This window comes from Peromyscus leucopus, chromosome 1 (assembly GCF_004664715.2).
Source record: "Peromyscus leucopus breed LL Stock chromosome 1, UCI_PerLeu_2.1, whole genome shotgun sequence".
Classification (NCBI taxonomy): domain Eukaryota; kingdom Metazoa; phylum Chordata; class Mammalia; order Rodentia; family Cricetidae; genus Peromyscus; species Peromyscus leucopus.
Window position 1 is genome coordinate 186,872,521 of NC_051063.1, and position 15,951 is coordinate 186,888,471.

The following is a 15,951-nucleotide window of genomic DNA, read 5'->3' on the forward strand; positions in this document are numbered from 1 at the left end:
GCCCCTGGGTCTCTGGATGTGGGACCTTGCGGGGGGTCATCGCTCTTGACTCCACCCCCACGCCCACGAGTCATGGAGGCCCCGCCCCGTTACGGATGATCTCGTCTGTCGCCTTTCTCGTCCGTTGTTAAACCAAGTCCACTCACACCCGATTATTTCCTAACTCAAGCCAACACTTTTGGCCTCACCGGCATTTGGCGGGACCTGAAACGTATTCAGGTATCCGAAACAAGCCCAAGGACCCGGACCCGCCCACACCCTGCTGGTCTCTGACACCTCCCACCCCGCCTGGTCCCGACCTCCTCCGAAGTAAGCCGAAGCGCGCGGCCCCGCCCACACCCTGCTGGTCTCTGACACCTCCCACCCCGCCTGATCCCGACCACCTCCGAAGTAAGCCGAAGCGCGCGGCCCCGCTCACATCCTGCTGGTCTCTGACACCTCCCACCCCGCCTGATCCCGACCACCTCCGAAGTAAGCCGAAGCGCGCGGCCCCGCCCACACCCTGCTGGTCTCTGACACCTCCCACCCCGCCTGATCCCGACCACCTCCGAAGTAAGCCGAAGCGCGCGGCCCCGCCCACGTCGCGCTGCGTCTGTGAACCCGCCTAATGCTAAACCGCGACTTTTGGAACCGACTATCTCCGGAACACGCCGAGGCGTGTGGCCCCGCCCACATCCGGCCGAGTTGGAGAACGCATCTAATTCCGAACCGTGACTTTAGAATGCGACACTCTCCGAAGTAAGCCGAAGCTCGCGGCCCCACCACCACGCCGTGAGCTGGAACGACCGAGTGCTCCCGAAGGAACCCGAAGCTGAGGGCCCGCCCCTTTCCGAACGCCGTGCTCCAGGTCCCGCCTCCTCTCCTCCAGTCTCAACCCGTTTTCTCCGGACTCGAAGCCTTGGCCCCGCCTCTCTGACCCGAAGCCCCGCCCCCCCGCGTATTGGCAGCTCTTTGCCCCGGGGCCTCGCTGAAAGAACGCGGCTGGCATCCTGGCGTGCGCTGGTGTTCTGGGTTCTTTTCCTACGGTGCTGTATCCCGTACTGGAGCCGCTCTCGGGGCCTGCACCGCGCAGCTCTGCGGCACCATCGGAAACAGGCCGTGCGGGGGCGTGCTGATCTGGGGGAGGCGTGGCCCGAGCAGAGGCGATCGCGAAAGAGGGCTCCTCCGCAGCCTCCTGGCCGGCTGACGGTTCAGGTGGGCCGGGGTGGGTATGTATGTACAGTGGCGGCGTCGCCGAAGATCGTAGGGTGGCGGGGTGCGGGGACAGCAACCAGAGCGTGGTCCCCGGCTGGGTGGCGTAACCGCCTGTGGATCTGCTGGGGCGGAATCGGATCCACGCTGGGCTTGCACGGGGCTGGGCTACGGAGGGAGCCTGCAGATGAGACATTGCCATCTCTCCAGGGTCTGGGCTGGAGAGGAGGCCAGAGCTCTGAAGACAGGTGGATGCTAAATGCTGGGTTCTTCCGGGCTGAGTGGGGGTGGGTTCTTCGGTCCTCTAAGACGTAGGAACGGGGATCCAGACAGCAATCTAAAGGGTTCCTGTGTACTCAGAGGAGGGTGGAGGTGATGTGGATTCCTAGGCTGTTAGAGAAGGGTCTTGCAAAGGATTGTTTACCGGGCCGGAAGGTGTCTGGTTGTCTGGGTCTTGAATGAGGGTAGGAGAAGCACTTTTGATTTCTACATTGGCGGAGGGTTGGGGTGGGGCCTTGACTCCTGGGTCCTGGAAGGGGGAGTGAGCTGGAGGCCTGGGTTCTCAAAAGCAGGGGATTCTACTATGAAAAGAGGAAGGGACTGGAATACTAGTTCTCACTGAGCCCTTCCTCCACCCAGACCATGACACCCGAAGAATGGACGTATCTAATGGTCCTTCTTATCTCCATCCCTATCGGCTTCCTCTTTAAGAAAGCGGGTGAGTCAGGTTCCGTGCCCAGTGGAAAATTAGGGTGAGGGAGCGGAGGTGGGGATCACCCCCGCCTGAAGGTTCTGGGCTTATACTTTACCTTTTCCTTTCAGGACCTGGGCTGAAGAGATGGGGGGCAGCAGCTGTGGGCCTGGGGCTCACCCTATTCACCTGCGGCCCCCACACTTTGCATTCTCTGATCACCATCTTGGGAACTTGGGCCCTCATTCAGGCCCAGCCCTGGTGAGAACGAGGTGGTGAGAAAGAAAAGAGGATGCAGAGCAACAGCAACCTGTTTCCTCTTTGGGTCTTCCAATTTCTTCTCTTTCAGCCTCTTGTTCATCTCATGTGCCTCTCTGTGTGTCTTGGCCGTTTTTCTTCCTCTCCCACCGTGTTCTGGACCTTCTTGTCCCCGAGTATTTGCCCCAGTCCTCAGTATCCACATGATGGTCATTCGTAACTCAGTCTTGAGCTCTGGATCTTACAGAGGGCTGAGATATTTTCTTCACCCACAAAGCTTCCCTCTTAACTCCTCTCATTCTTTTCTTCTCTCTGGCTGTGTTCTTCTGTCCCTGCCTGCCATCCACCAGTCCTCCCTCTCTTTTCTGTCTGAATGGGGGGTGGGGTGGGGTATGAAGCCACACTCAGGAGAAGGAAGCAGAGGCTAAGTAAGATCATCCTTGTACCCAACACGATAACTTCCCACCTCTGTCCTAGCTCCTGCCATGCCCTGGCTCTCGCCTGGACCTTCTCCTATCTCCTCTTCTTCCGAGCCCTCAGCCTGCTGGGCCTGCCCACTCCCACGCCCTTCACCAATGCTGTCCAGCTGCTGTTGACACTGAAGGTGAGACTTGGGAAACGCTACTGCCTTTTTTTTCCTGCCTGGGAGACAGGCAGCCTCTTGTTCTCTCCTCCCAGACTTTCTCATAGTGGGGAGCGGGCTATGAATTATTATTATTATTATTATTATTATTGTTATTATTATTAGTTTGTAAATCTTTCACAAACCCTAAGCTTGCAACGTCACCTCTCTCTGGGGACAGAGTTCACCTCTCACATACTCCGGAGAAGTCTTCACCTCTCCACTCATTCCAGCATCAGGAGATATCCCAAGTGCTCTATCACAGGCCGCTTGGCTCACCTAGAATGTGCCAGCCCAGCATGCTTTGCCAACATGCTCTTCTTCAGTGTGTAGCAGACTATCCTCCAAGGAGGAAATACCACTGTGGAGAAAAGGTATCTGGCCCAAGGGCACACAGCTGGGACTACCAGGTCTCGTTTTGTTGTTTTGGTCTTGAGACAGAGTCTCTTGTAGCACCCTATGTTGGCCTCAAAGATAAGATGACTTTGAACTTGTTTTTTTTCTTCCTGAGGCAAGGTTCCACTGTGTAGCCCTGGCTGTCCTGGAACTCACTATGTAGACCAGGCTGGTCCCGAACTCACAGAGATCCGCCTGCCTCCACCTCCCAAGAGCCAAGATTGTAGGCATGTGCCACTGTGCCTGGTTTATGTGGTACTAGGGAATCAAACCAAGGGCCTCAAGCACACTAGGCAAGCACACAACCAACTATACTACATTCTTAGCCCTGGGTCTGACAACTACCTAGGAAGAGGGTGAAAAGAGATTGGTCCTCAGTTCCTAGCCCAGACCGCAACAAGAGCTCTTGCTATGTTCTTGTCTCCAGCAACATAGGCCTGGACAATCCTGCCAGGCTGAGAACTGGTTTCTCCAGACTTCTTTGTCCTTACGACAAACTCCACAGTGGGCAGGGATGGGTCAGCTATGAGTTGGAAGAATAGCCTTTCAGGGTCTGTGTGGACCTGCACACATGGATGTGAACGGGCTGGGTGCTGCAGACTATGCTTGTGGTCCCCTTTCTGAATAACATGCAGTTGAATGGGCAGCAGAAGCTAGGCCACAAAGGGCTTTGCTGGCCATGATGAATATGCAACTTCCTCCTATTGGGGGCTGAGATCCCTTGGGAAGAAAGATTTTCATTTGGTTTATTTGTTTTTTGGTTTGCTGGCCAGGAGATAGGATACAGAAAACCCACCTCTTCAATAATAACTTGCCATGGGCGCTGAGAGAATTAAGTAGTAGGATGGAGTGAGATGAGATAGGATCCTGTTGTCAGAGTCGAGCATGATGGTTCATGGATGTAATACCAACATTTTAAAAAAAAAAATACAAACTGGGCATGGTAGCACACGCCTTTCATCCCAGGGAGGCAGAGACAGGTGGATCTCTGTGAGTTGAGGCCAGCTTGGTGTACATAGAGAGTTCCAGGACACCCAGGGCTACTTAGAGAGAACCTGTCTCCAAAAACAAAAACACCCTCCCTTCAAAAAGACCCAAACAAAAAAGACACCACCAGAAAAACTGGACTGAGGTCTCCGTGGTTGAGAGTCCTGCTCTTCCAGAGGACCTGAGTTCGGATCCTGGCACCCAGACTGAGGGGCTCCCAAAGAACAGTAACACTAGCTCCAGGGGACATGACACCCTCTTCTGGACTCTGGCATCTGCACACAGGGTCCATACACACAGAGACACAAAAATGAAACTATGTATTAAAGACAAAAAAAGCTAGTGTGGTGGTGCACAACCCGCACTCAGGTGAAGGCAGGACCATCCTTAGCTGCATGGTGAGTTTGAGAAGAGTTTGGATTATATAAGACTCTGAAGAAAAAAAACAAGGCTAGATGACTATGAAAGCAGCTTGATAATACACTGTGAGCTGTAAGCAGGTGACTCAGAGCCACCTTGGGACAAGTTGCTTTGAGGATGATTTGAGGGTTTTGATGTTTGTTGTTGTTTTGTTTTCGACAGCGGCTTGGTGAGGGGAGACAGAGTTGTTAAAAAAAAAAAAAAAAAACCAACAACAACAAAACCTGGCCCAGTAGCTGGGTTAGGGAAAGAATTCTATGTTGTGGAGCCTAGAAGGGAAAAGCGTTTTCTAGAGCCGCTTCCCACCCCTTGAAACCATCTTGTAGCCCTGCTTCCCGCTCTTGCCTCCCTCTATCTGCTGGGGCTCTGTCTGCTGAGCCTAGCAGGAAGCAGGCGGACACAGATGGGGCCTTTGAGTTTTCTCTCTGGCAAAATGGGTAGAGTAGATCTGGAAGGGCAGTTGGGACATCCTCATTCCTGACCCCTTCCCAGTGCAGTCAGAAAGGAACAAGCTTGGGGCTAAAGAGGTGGCTCAGTCCTCAGTGTTCTTCCAGAGGACCCAGGTTCAATTCCCAGCACCCACATGGCCGCTCACAACTGTCTCTAACTCCAGTTCCAGGAGACTGAACACCCATGGCAGAACACCAATGCACAGAAAACAAAAATAAATTAAAAAGGAACAAGCTTGACCTATATATAATCTCAGCTCTTCAGGAAGCAAGTTTGGAGAATTATAAGTTCAAGGCCAGCCTAGACAACGTAGTATGATCTTGTTTTAAAATTTAAAAGGGGGAGAGGGACCTGGGATGTGGCTCAGTGTTAGGGCACTTGGATAGCATACGCAAGGTCCTGTGTGAGAATCCTAGACCAGGAAGAAGGGAAGGAAGGTAGGAAGGTAAGCATGCAGGCAAGCTGTGGAATTGGATGAAAGCAGAAAGAAAAAAAAATAGAAGAGGAAGGTCTGGGGATGGCCACCAACTAAAGGTTCCTTCCACCACTCTGGAGATGTAGTGCCATCCATGAGGTGGGAGTTCAGCCCTGGCTATTGGCTGAAATGAAATGGATGTGAAGATGGCCTGGGGGCACTGGTCCCCATCTTCCTCTCTCTTCCCACAGTTGGTGAGTCTGGCCAGTGAAGTCCAGGAGCTGCATCTGGCTCAGAGAAAGGAAATAGCCGCTGGCTTCAGCAAGGAGCCCACCCTGGGCCTCCTGCCCGAAGTCCCCTCTTTGATGGAGACCCTCAGCTATAGTTACTGTTATGTGGGGATCATGACAGGTGAGTGGCCTGCCCAGCACTGCTGTGTCACCCTCTGCCCCACCCTACCCAGAGTTCTGTTCCTGTTTTATGTCCCCTGCTCCGCCCCAGGCTACCTGATCTCTGTCAGCTCTGTCTGTCCTGTCCTGAGCATGTCTGTCTACTGTGGGAACTAACCCTGGAGGATTGCTTCCTTTTCACCTGTTCGGGGTCCAATAGAACTAAAGGAGATAGGCACATGTAAGCCGGGGTTTCTACCATCCAGAGAGCAAATACTTGCAGCTCAGGATTTTTCATTTTCAGAAAACATATCCTTTTTTTTGGAGGGTGGGGGGAGGCTGAGGCCACAGTATTAAAGATTGAACTTAGTACCTTGTATATGCCAGGCAAATGCTCAAGTACTGAGTTAGATCCCCAGCCTTTTCATTTGGTTTGGTTTTGCTCCAGACAGTGTCTCACTATGTAGCCCAGGCTATTCTAAAACTCTGTAGCAGGGTAGCCTCAAACTCACAGAGTTCTGCCTGCCTTTGCCTCCCAAGTTAAATTTTTATCTTGAGATAAGGTCTCTGTATGTTTCCTAGGTAGGCCTTGAACCTCTGATTTTCCTACCTCAGCTTCCTGGGTAGGGGGACACTATAGGAGTGTGTCACGTGGCCTGAATCAGAAAGTCATTATGATGGGTTCATTAGGTGCTAGGGACTGAACCCAGAGCCTTGGGCATGCTAGGCAAGTACTCTACCAACTGAGCTACATCTCCAGACCTACCTCATAGGTTTTGGCTTTGTTCCTTTGTTTTTGAATTTTTTGTTTGGTTTGGGTTTTGAGTTTTTTGGGGGGGGGTTGTTGTTTGTTTATTTGTTTGTTTTTGAGACAAGGTTTCTCTGTATAATAGCCCTGGCTGTCCTGGAACTCACTTTGTAGAGTATGCTGGCCTCAGACTCACAGAGATAGGCCTGCCTCTGCTTCCCAAGTGCTGGGATTAAAGGTGTGCACCACCACTGGCTGGCTGACCTTTTTTTTTCTGTGTGTGTGTGTGTGTGTGTCTGTGTTTCTGTGTGTGTGTGTCTGTGTGTCTGTGTGTACTTGTGCATGCATGCATGCCTTGGTGTACATGCATGCATGCCTTGATGTGCATGTGGAGTCAGAAGACAATGCTCTGAAGTGGGTTCTCATCTGCCATCTTATAAGATGAGGGTTAGAACTCACATGATCACTTCTCTGTGTGTGCGCCTTTACCCACTAAACCATCTTGCTTTGTCTGACTTATTTTTTTAAAATATATGTATATGTATGTGTGCCTGCTGTCTCTGTGTGGAGGCCAGGAGAGGGAGCTGGATCCCCTAGAACCAGAGTTACAGTTATAAACTGTCTAACATGCAGGCTGGGACCCAAACTTGGGGCTTCTGGAAGAGCGGTAAGCACTCTACTGAACTCTCCAGCCCCCTTTGTTTTGCTTGAAACAGAGTCTCCCTGTATAGTCCAGGCTGGTCTTAACTGAACTCAGGATCTGGGATTACAGGCATGCGCCATCATGCCTGCCAGATCCCTTGTTTGTTTTTGTTGTGTGCAATGCTGGGATTGAACCCAGAGCCTATGTAGGTGAATGTTCTACCACTGACCTATATTCCCCAGGCCTGATTTTTTTTTTAGTACAGCCTTATGGAGCTGTTATTTATGTATGCATCCATTCACAGTGCCCAGCTCACTGGCTTCTGTAGATCCTTAGAGTTGTGAAACCATCACCAGTGCATATTTGTTTGCAGAACAGCTTCCTCTCCGAAAAGGGGTCACCTAACCTCTAGTCATCAACACCATACCTCTTCCATGCCTGCAAACCATGGATGACTTCTGTCTGTAAAGACGGTTCATGTAAACGGGATCACACTCATGGTTCGTGGTGAACACACAGGGCTTCAGCATCCATCCCTTCCTTCAATCCCCATGGACGCTCCCTGGTCCAAACCCCATGGTACCTCAGGAACCTCAACTGTCCTTTCTCTGCTTGTCTCCCTCCACCACCCAAGCCCGCTCAGCATCCAGAGGGAGCTTAGGAAAAGGCGTCAGGAACCAGCTCTTCCTTGTCAGGGGAACTTACCGTGGTTTCCTGGTCTGGTTTTCTGTCTTTTATCCCCTCCTCTGGAGAACTTTGTCCTCTCCCTTGGCCTTGTTCCTCAGCTGTCTAGGTCTCTCCTTTCTGTATTTTTGAGCCTCACCCTCTCTGTTCACAGACCTCCTGTCCTCAACTCCTCCTCCTCTTCCTCCCTTCCCCCTTTCCCTTCTCTGCATCCTCTTCCTTTCACCTCCCAATCCCCCAGTCGGCGCAGATGCACAGCCTCCAACCACTCGCTCCTTGCCACCCTCCACAGGCCCGTTCTTCCGCTACCGCACCTACCTGGACTGGCTGGAGCAGCCCTTCCCGGGGGCCGTGCCCAGCCTGCGGCCCCTGCTGCGCCGAGCCTGGCCGGCCCCGCTCTTTGGCCTGCTCTTCCTGCTGTCCTCCCACCTCTTCCCACTGGAAGCCGTGCGCGAGGATGCCTTCTACGCCCGCCCGCTGCCCACCCGCCTCTTCTACATGATCCCGGTCTTCTTCGCCTTCCGCATGCGCTTCTACGTGGCCTGGATTGCGGCCGAGTGCGGTTGCATTGCCGCGGGCTTCGGGGCCTACCCCGTGGCTGCCAAAGCCCGGGCCGGGGGTGGCCCCACCCTCCAATGCCCACCCCCCAGCAGGTCAGGCGGCGGGAGGGAGGCTTCCCAAGACCCAGCAGGCCCCACCACCAAGGGTTGGCTCTGCCCCTAGTAGGGAGGAGAGCAGGGAGCAGGGTGTAGGGCTACCAGCTGTGGTTGACAGCCTATTGCCCCCCTGGTGACTGTCACCTGCCTTCCCTGGCCACTAGGGAAACTATGTGTTCCTGGTACCTACAGATTGCCCCTTGTTGCTAGCACTTGTCACCCCTCAGTATGGCTAATCGCCCTCTTTTGCTAGGGAGAGGGAAACGGTATCATAGCAACCACATGCCTACCCTGTGTTGCCATGGAAGTGTCACCCCCCAAACCAGGTCATTCCTGGTTGCTGGAGATACTACGATCGTTTGGTAGTAGTGGGTCTACCTTCTGTTGCTAGGGAAGCAGTTCCTTAGCAACGGAACTGCCCCTCTCTGCTGAGGAAGCTATATCCCTAGCAACCGTGGCCCCTTCCTCCTTGCTGATAGCCTTGCTGTTTGTGGCTGTGGACTCTACCCCTTGAACTGCCTTGCCTCACCGTGGGATGTTCTCATAGAGCCCCTCCCAGTTGCCCTGTTTCTGAGGCAGTAACACCCTTGGCTTCTCTCCCCAGCCGAGGAGAGCACCGCCCTCAGCAACCCCTCAGCAACCGCAGGTCTTCTCACCATTGCCGAGGCTTAACCCTTTCCTAGTAAGGCTACCCCAAACCCAGCACCGTCATTGCTGGGTGAGTCACAAAACTAGTGACTACCGGGTTCTTATCACTTATGCCTTGATGATAGGAAAATGGTATCCCTAGCAACCAGCAATGAACTGAATCTCTGTTTCTAGAATCCATTGTCAGCATTCCAACGGGGGTGGGGGGTGGGGGAGTAGCAGCCGCTCTGTAAACTATAGGCCACACCTCGCTGGGGTAAGGACACCCCCAGGATGTGATTTAGTACCGCTGCCCTAGTAACTACGGGTGGACCCCCCGCTGCTAGAGAGAGGGTGTTGTGCAGAGAAGTCAGGCAGAGATTCAATGCTGTTTTAAGTCTGCAAGTCCCACCGGTAAAGGATGTCTTCCCTCCCATGTCCAGAAGCCAATGGAGGTTCACATCGGCCCGGCAGCTTTCTCTATAGCTAACGGTGTTGGCGTCAGAGACCTGGAAACCTCTGATATTTCAGGAGGTGACACTTCTCGAACAATCACAGGGACCAGGAAAGAGGCCTGTTCTGGAAGATTTTTTTCTGAACAGCCTGGGCCTTGTTGCTAAGGAATGCCTTTTCCCTAGCAACAGAGATCATTGAGAGTCACAAGGCCTAGAATATCTCCCTAGCAACCATGAACCACCTTTTTAGAGTGGATACTTCCCTGGCAGCTGCTCTGCCCCACAGTTCAGAAGGGACCATACTTGAAAACTGTTCCCAAGATACTGAGCTTGGTTGCCAGTGGACTTGATAGCTTTGCAACCATTGATGGCCTTTCAAGGCTTTTTGTGGCTGATTTAGGGCCCACTAGTTACCAAGAGCACCCCACTATTAGTGAACTCTGCCCCACCCCCCTGACCCCCTCTGGCCTATCCAACCCTGTTGCCCTCGAAAGTCACAGCCGGAGAGAGGGGGAGCTGTCGCCTGTCCAGAACCCTTTCTTTAGCATCGGGCTGGGACAGAAGCAGATGTCAGGAGGGGCCTGGCTGAGCTGCATGTCTGTCCCCATCCCCCATCCTCATCCTCCACCCCCCTCAGTCCGGAGGACGCAGCTTCCCTGGAGTATGACTATGAGACCATCCGCAACATCGACTGCTATGGCACAGACTTCTGCGTGCGGGTGCGGGATGGCATGCGGTACTGGAACATGACGGTGCAGTGGTGGCTGGCACAGTACATCTACAAGAGCGCACCTGCCCGCTCCTACGTTCTGAGGTGAGGGAGCCCCACCTAATATCAGAGACAGTGCAGAACATCGTCTCCCACTAGGTCCCGTGGTAGTCGGGCTTCTCTAGCTGAGCCCCGAGTGCTGGGGCTCATGGAATTTTTAGTTTCTTGGGCCTGCTAAGGTTAATCCTCTGGGCCTAAGGTGAGGCTCGTTCAACAATGTAGTCATTCTTGGGTCCCGGAGATTGAACTCAGGTCATCCAGCTGCAGGGCTTTTTACCCACTGGGTTGTTTTGGCAATCTGTGTTTGTTTTTAGGCAGAGCCTCATGTGGGCCAGGCTGACCTTAATCTAGATTGGTAGCCACCCATGACCTAGAATCCCGATCTTCATGTCTTCATGGTGCAGGTGTGCACTGCCATGCCTGGCTTCTTGCTTGGGCTTTTTTGTTTTGTTCTTGAGATAAGGTCTTGCTCTATGGCCCTGGCTGTTCTGGACTTGTTACATAAACCAGACTGGTCTCCAACTTCAGCTATCCTCCTGCCTCTGCTCCCTCAGTGTTGGGATTACAGGTTTGTGCCACCGTACCCGGCCAACGTCTTTTTTTAACTGTTTCTTTTCCATCCACCTCCTTTCCGTTTTGCTCAAGTGTCCGCAGAACAGCTCTTGGCCACTCCGTGGTGGCTTCAGCCCGTTCCGTGGCCTGAGCAGTGGGAGCTGCAGACCATTCCTCAGTCTGACTTTCAAATTGTTTTCCCTCTTCTGGTTTTTTGTTTTGTTTCTTTGCAATGCAAACACTCCGCCTTTTCCAAACTGCCGGATGTGATCAGTGGACACAGAGGTACCATTTCCTGATAAGTAGTTAATGATGGCAGCTTATGAGCTAGATTTCCTTGGGCATTGTGGGAACTGTGGTTTAAAGATCCACTGTGAGGGGGGGCTGGAGAGGTGACTCGATGGTTAAGATTGCTTATTGCTCTTGGAGAAGACCCTGGTTCAGTTCCCAGCACCCATATCCGGTTTATTGCCACTAGTGACTCCCACTCCTGGGGATCAAACACTCTCTTCTGGCCTCCATAGGCACTGACCTCACATGCATAACCTCCACCAACACATGCACACACACAATTAAAATTTCAAAAAAAAAAATTCACTCTGAATCAGGCTTGGTAGCACACACTTATAATCTCAGCACTCTGGAGGCTGAGGCAGGAAGTTTGACATCCTGGGCAACTTAGTGAAATCACATCTTTAAAGAAACAAAGATGTACTCTGTGTCTGGTGTGCACAAGGCCCTGGATTCCATCTCCAGCATCACAAAAGAATGAAGAAACAATCTGCTCTGGCCTTGTATCGAGAACGCACACATAGGGGGTGTGGGTAGCGGAGGTAGAACAGGAAGGTGAACGTGAGCCTTTGGGTATCCAGATGGGGGTGATGGAGAGGAGTTCCTCAGCAGGCTTTGGGAGGAAGAGGGCTCAGCAGGAACAGAGCAGAAGGGGTCCTGCTGCCCAGGCAGTGGATTGTCGGTGACCCACAGCACAGGAAAGCCTTTCCAGAAAAGGGGGACACCTCGCAGGAGGAATCTGTTGGGACATGGGTGAGAAACAAGCCTCGTTCCATCTCATGAGCTTGAAGACTATCAGGTGTCACTGGAGAGGTAGATGGTAATGTGATGCTGGCACTTAAGGAACAGGTGTTGGAAGAAGACACGGAAGCCAAGTGAGGTAGTGCTCACTGCACTGTCGGGGGAAAGGCAGGAGGATGATGAGCTCCAAGTCAGCCTAGATAACAAAGTGAGACATCGTCTGAAAACAACAGCCATAAAAAGGGCCGGTGAGGGGGCTTAATTGGTAAAGGTGCTTCCCACCAACCCTGGCCTCCCAAGTTTCTTCTCCAAGACCCACATGGTGGGAGGAGAGAACGGACTCCAGCTTGTGGTCCTCTGAACACCACACACTGCTGCATGGCACACGAGCGTGCACACACATAGGCAAATAAATAAATGTTAACGGGGTGTGGGCTGAGGATGTACTTCAGCTGGTAGGGTACGTAAGTGATAACAGCCCTTGGAAAGTGGAGGCAGGAGGATCAGGAGTTTGAGGCAAACCTAGGCTACATGAAACCCTGACTTTTAAAGAAGGACATTTGAGTGTTACCAGTTACAGATGATACTATTAAAACCCTGGGGGTCAGGTCAAAGCCCAGGGCACCCAAGTATTTATCACTTATTCTCAATTAAGGGTAATTATGCTACACCCTCAGGGGACATATGGCAATGTCTGGAGACTTTTTTAGTTTCCAGGGCCCCAAGCATACCAGGCAAGGGCTCCACCACTGTCTTAGTTGTGGTTTCTATTCCTGTGATAAAACATCAGGACCAAAAGCAGCTTCGGGGACGAAATGGTGTACTTCAGCTTACAGTTGTCCATTGTGGAGGGAAGTCAAGGCAGCAGCTAAAGCAGAAACCTTGGAGGAATGCTCCTTACTGGCTTGCTCGCTTTCTACCCCAGGACCACCTGCCCATAGTGGGCTAGGTCCTTCCACATCAATCGCCAATCAAGAAAATGCTCCACAGACTTGCATAGGCTGATTTGATGGGTTATTTTCTCAGTTGAGATCCTGTCTTCTCAGATGACTCTAGCTTGTGTCAAATTGACAAAATTTAACTTAATTAAGGGGAAGAAAAAAAAAACAACAGGACAACCACTAAACTGTACCCCACTTGAGGAGACATTTTTGCTATGGCTGAGAGATTTCCGGGGCATCTGCAGGTGGAGACACAAGATGCACTTCTGTGTGTCCATAGTGCCCCCCGCCCCCATCATAGAGTACAGTCAGCATTGTTCTGTCATTGCAGTCTGCCGGTGTGTCAGAGACGAGTCCCTAAGCAGGAAAAGAACCCGGGAGTGCCGGGCGGTGGTGGCGCACCCCTTTAACCCCAGCACTCGGGAGGCAGAGCCAGGCGGATCTCTGTGAGTTCGAGGCCAGCCTGGTCTACCAAGTGAGTTCCAGGAAAGGCGCAAAGCTACACAGAGAAACCCTGTCTTGAAAAAAACAAAAAAAAAAAAAAAAAAAAAAAAACAAAAAAAAAAAAAAAAAGGATCTGGGAGCTCATTATCTTGCAAGAAGCACTGGTTATTGCTCAGTTGGAGAAGGAAGTAGAAAATACTTCATTCTGTGTCCTCCTTAGCAGAGGGTCAGAGCCTGAATTTGTGGACTGAAAAGTTAGGGAAGTAAGGTTTGGAAAGATGGCTCAGTCATTAAGAGCACTTGCTCTTGCCGAGGTTCTGAATTTGGTTTCCCAACACGCACATGACAGCTGGCAACAGTCTGTAATTCAGTTCCAGGGGAGCCCTCTTCTGGACTCAGAGGATATCAGGCATGCACATGGTACACAGACATACACACAGGCACAAAACATCCATACACATAATAAAAATAAATTTTAAAAAACAGTTCGGGAATTAAATCTCTTAGTAAGAGTGAACGAGTCAGGCATGGTGGTGCACACCTTTTATCCCAGCTCTTGGAAGGCAGAGGCAAGCAGATCTCTATATGAGTTCAAGGCTACATAGTGAGACCCAGTCTCAAGAAAACAAAAAATGAGAGAGAGAGAGATCAAACTTTAGGGTCCACCAAGGTGGTGGACCATCCCTGGGGATTTTTTATTTTTTTGAATTTATTTATTTTAATATTTTATGTGTGTTTTTGCATGAGTATATGTATGTGTACCACACACTTGCATGGTGCCTAGGAAGGTAAGAAAGAGAACATTGGATGCCCTGAGACTGCAGTTACAGGCGTTGTGAGCCACCATGTGGATGCCAGGAATCAAACCTGAGTGTTTTGCAAGAGCAAGAAATGCTCTTAACAGCTAAGCCAACTCTCCAGCTCCTCCTGCAGCGATGTGTACAGTATGCCTGGTTTACCTAAAGAGTTTCTAATGCAGATGAGAAGGTCCTACGAACTCCTATTTCTCCCATCCAAATACTTTAACCAAACCTCACTGTTTAGCTTAAGATCAGAGAGGTTTTTTTTTTTTCTTTTTAAGATTTACTTTTTGTACCCAAGCAGTGGGGGCACACACTTTTAATCCCAGCACTCAGGAGGCAGGAGCAGGAGGATCTCTGAGTTTGAGGCCAGCCTGGTCTACAGAGTGAGTTCCAGGGCAGCCAGGGCTACACAGAGAAACCCTGTCTGGAAAAAGAAGCTGTCTCAGAGTGTTGGTGATGCAGCTTAGTCGTACATTATTGCCTGGTGTATGCAAGGCACTGGGTTCAATCCCCAGTAACAATCAAAACCCTCAAAGCCTCCTTGACTTCCAGCATTCAAGAAGGATGAATAGTCCTGAACTCCTCAGTCTGAGGGAGGAGGAGGGCATGAGACAGTAGAGACTGAAGCCTGGACTTCTGTGTTCTGACTCAATCTCTTTCTCTAGGAGTGCCTGGACCATGCTGCTGAGCGCCTATTGGCATGGCCTCCACCCTGGCTACTACCTAAGTTTCATGACCATCCCGCTGTGCCTGGCCGCTGAGGGCTATTTGGAGTCAGCCTTGCGGAGTCATCTAAGCCCCAGGGGCCAGCAAGCCTGGGACTGGGTCCACTGGTTCCTGAAGATGCGTGCCTACGACTACATGTGCATGGGCTTCGTGCTCCTTTCCATGGCTGACACGCTCCGGTACTGGGCCTCCATCTACTTCTGGATCCACTTCCTAGCCCTGGCCTGCCTGGGGCTGGGGCTTGCTTTGGGTGGGGGCAGCCCCAGCAGGAGGAAGGCAGCTTCCCAGGCCACCAGCAGCCAAGCTAGGGAAAAGCTCCGGGAAGAGTGAGCTGTGCTGTGCTGTGCTGGCCTGCCAGCCAGCTCAAGCTTTGCTTGGGAATTCCGTGAACCGGGCTATATTCTCCTTTTCCCAGCAAGAATCCTTTGTTTGATTCGGAGCCTGGAGAGGATTCCTTCTTCCCAGCTAATCCCCTGCCTCTGATTTAAACAAAGCTAGGGGTACCCTTCTCCCGGGTGCTCAGTGCATCCTGACTTTTCCAAACCACCCTCCGCTGACATCAGGGTATTACTGTCCACTCCTGTCCCTGTCTCTGCAACCGTCTTCAGGTATTCAAAATGCAAGGGCACGGACCAGTGGTCATGTGTCATCTTGGACAAAGTCCCTGTGGTTCCCCGGTATTGGGGCAGGAGCTTCAGGGCCAGGTTTTGGGAAAGGGGAGGAACATCCTTCCTGTTTTCTTCTTGGTTTTTATCATCAAACCAGTATTTCAGAGACCATGAACTTACAGATCCTGGAGGAGAAGCCGAGGTGCAAGTAAACAGCCCCAAGGGAACACGCTCTTACAGTAGTAGCTCCTGTCTGAGCCTCTTCTGGGCCCCCAAACAACCTGCCACCCAGTGTCAACCTTGGCCTGTGACAGATCAGAATGTATAAATCTCTCCCAATAAAGTGTTACACATGCATCTGTTTGTGAGTGTATCTGTGGGCGACAGACCACCAAGGTACACTTAGCCCGGATTGCCAGTGTGGCAGACCGAGGTCCCCATTGC

At 51.8% G+C, this 15,951-nt stretch overlaps 1 protein-coding gene across 5 annotated transcripts; it reads left to right on the forward strand.

Annotated features, from left to right (window-relative positions):
• Window positions 1-935: 935 nt before the first annotated feature.
• Window positions 936-15,229, forward strand: Mboat7 (membrane bound O-acyltransferase domain containing 7). 5 transcript variants are annotated; one of them, XM_028863019.2, is made up of 8 exons: window positions 936-1,208; window positions 1,831-1,909; window positions 2,014-2,143; window positions 2,618-2,744; window positions 5,682-5,841; window positions 8,187-8,547; window positions 10,270-10,446; window positions 14,839-15,229. In XM_028863019.2, the coding sequence occupies exons 2-8, from the start codon at window positions 1,834-1,836 to the stop codon at window positions 15,227-15,229; spliced, it is 1,422 nt and encodes a 473-aa protein (XP_028718852.1). In that variant the 5' UTR covers window positions 936-1,208; window positions 1,831-1,833. The 5 variants fall into 5 exon arrangements, with proteins under 5 accessions (XP_028718852.1, XP_028718853.1, XP_028718851.1 ...); XM_028863020.2 differs by having other exon boundaries at window positions 936-1,204; XM_028863018.2 differs by having other exon boundaries at window positions 937-1,194.
• The last annotated feature ends 722 nt before the right edge of the window (window positions 15,230-15,951 follow it).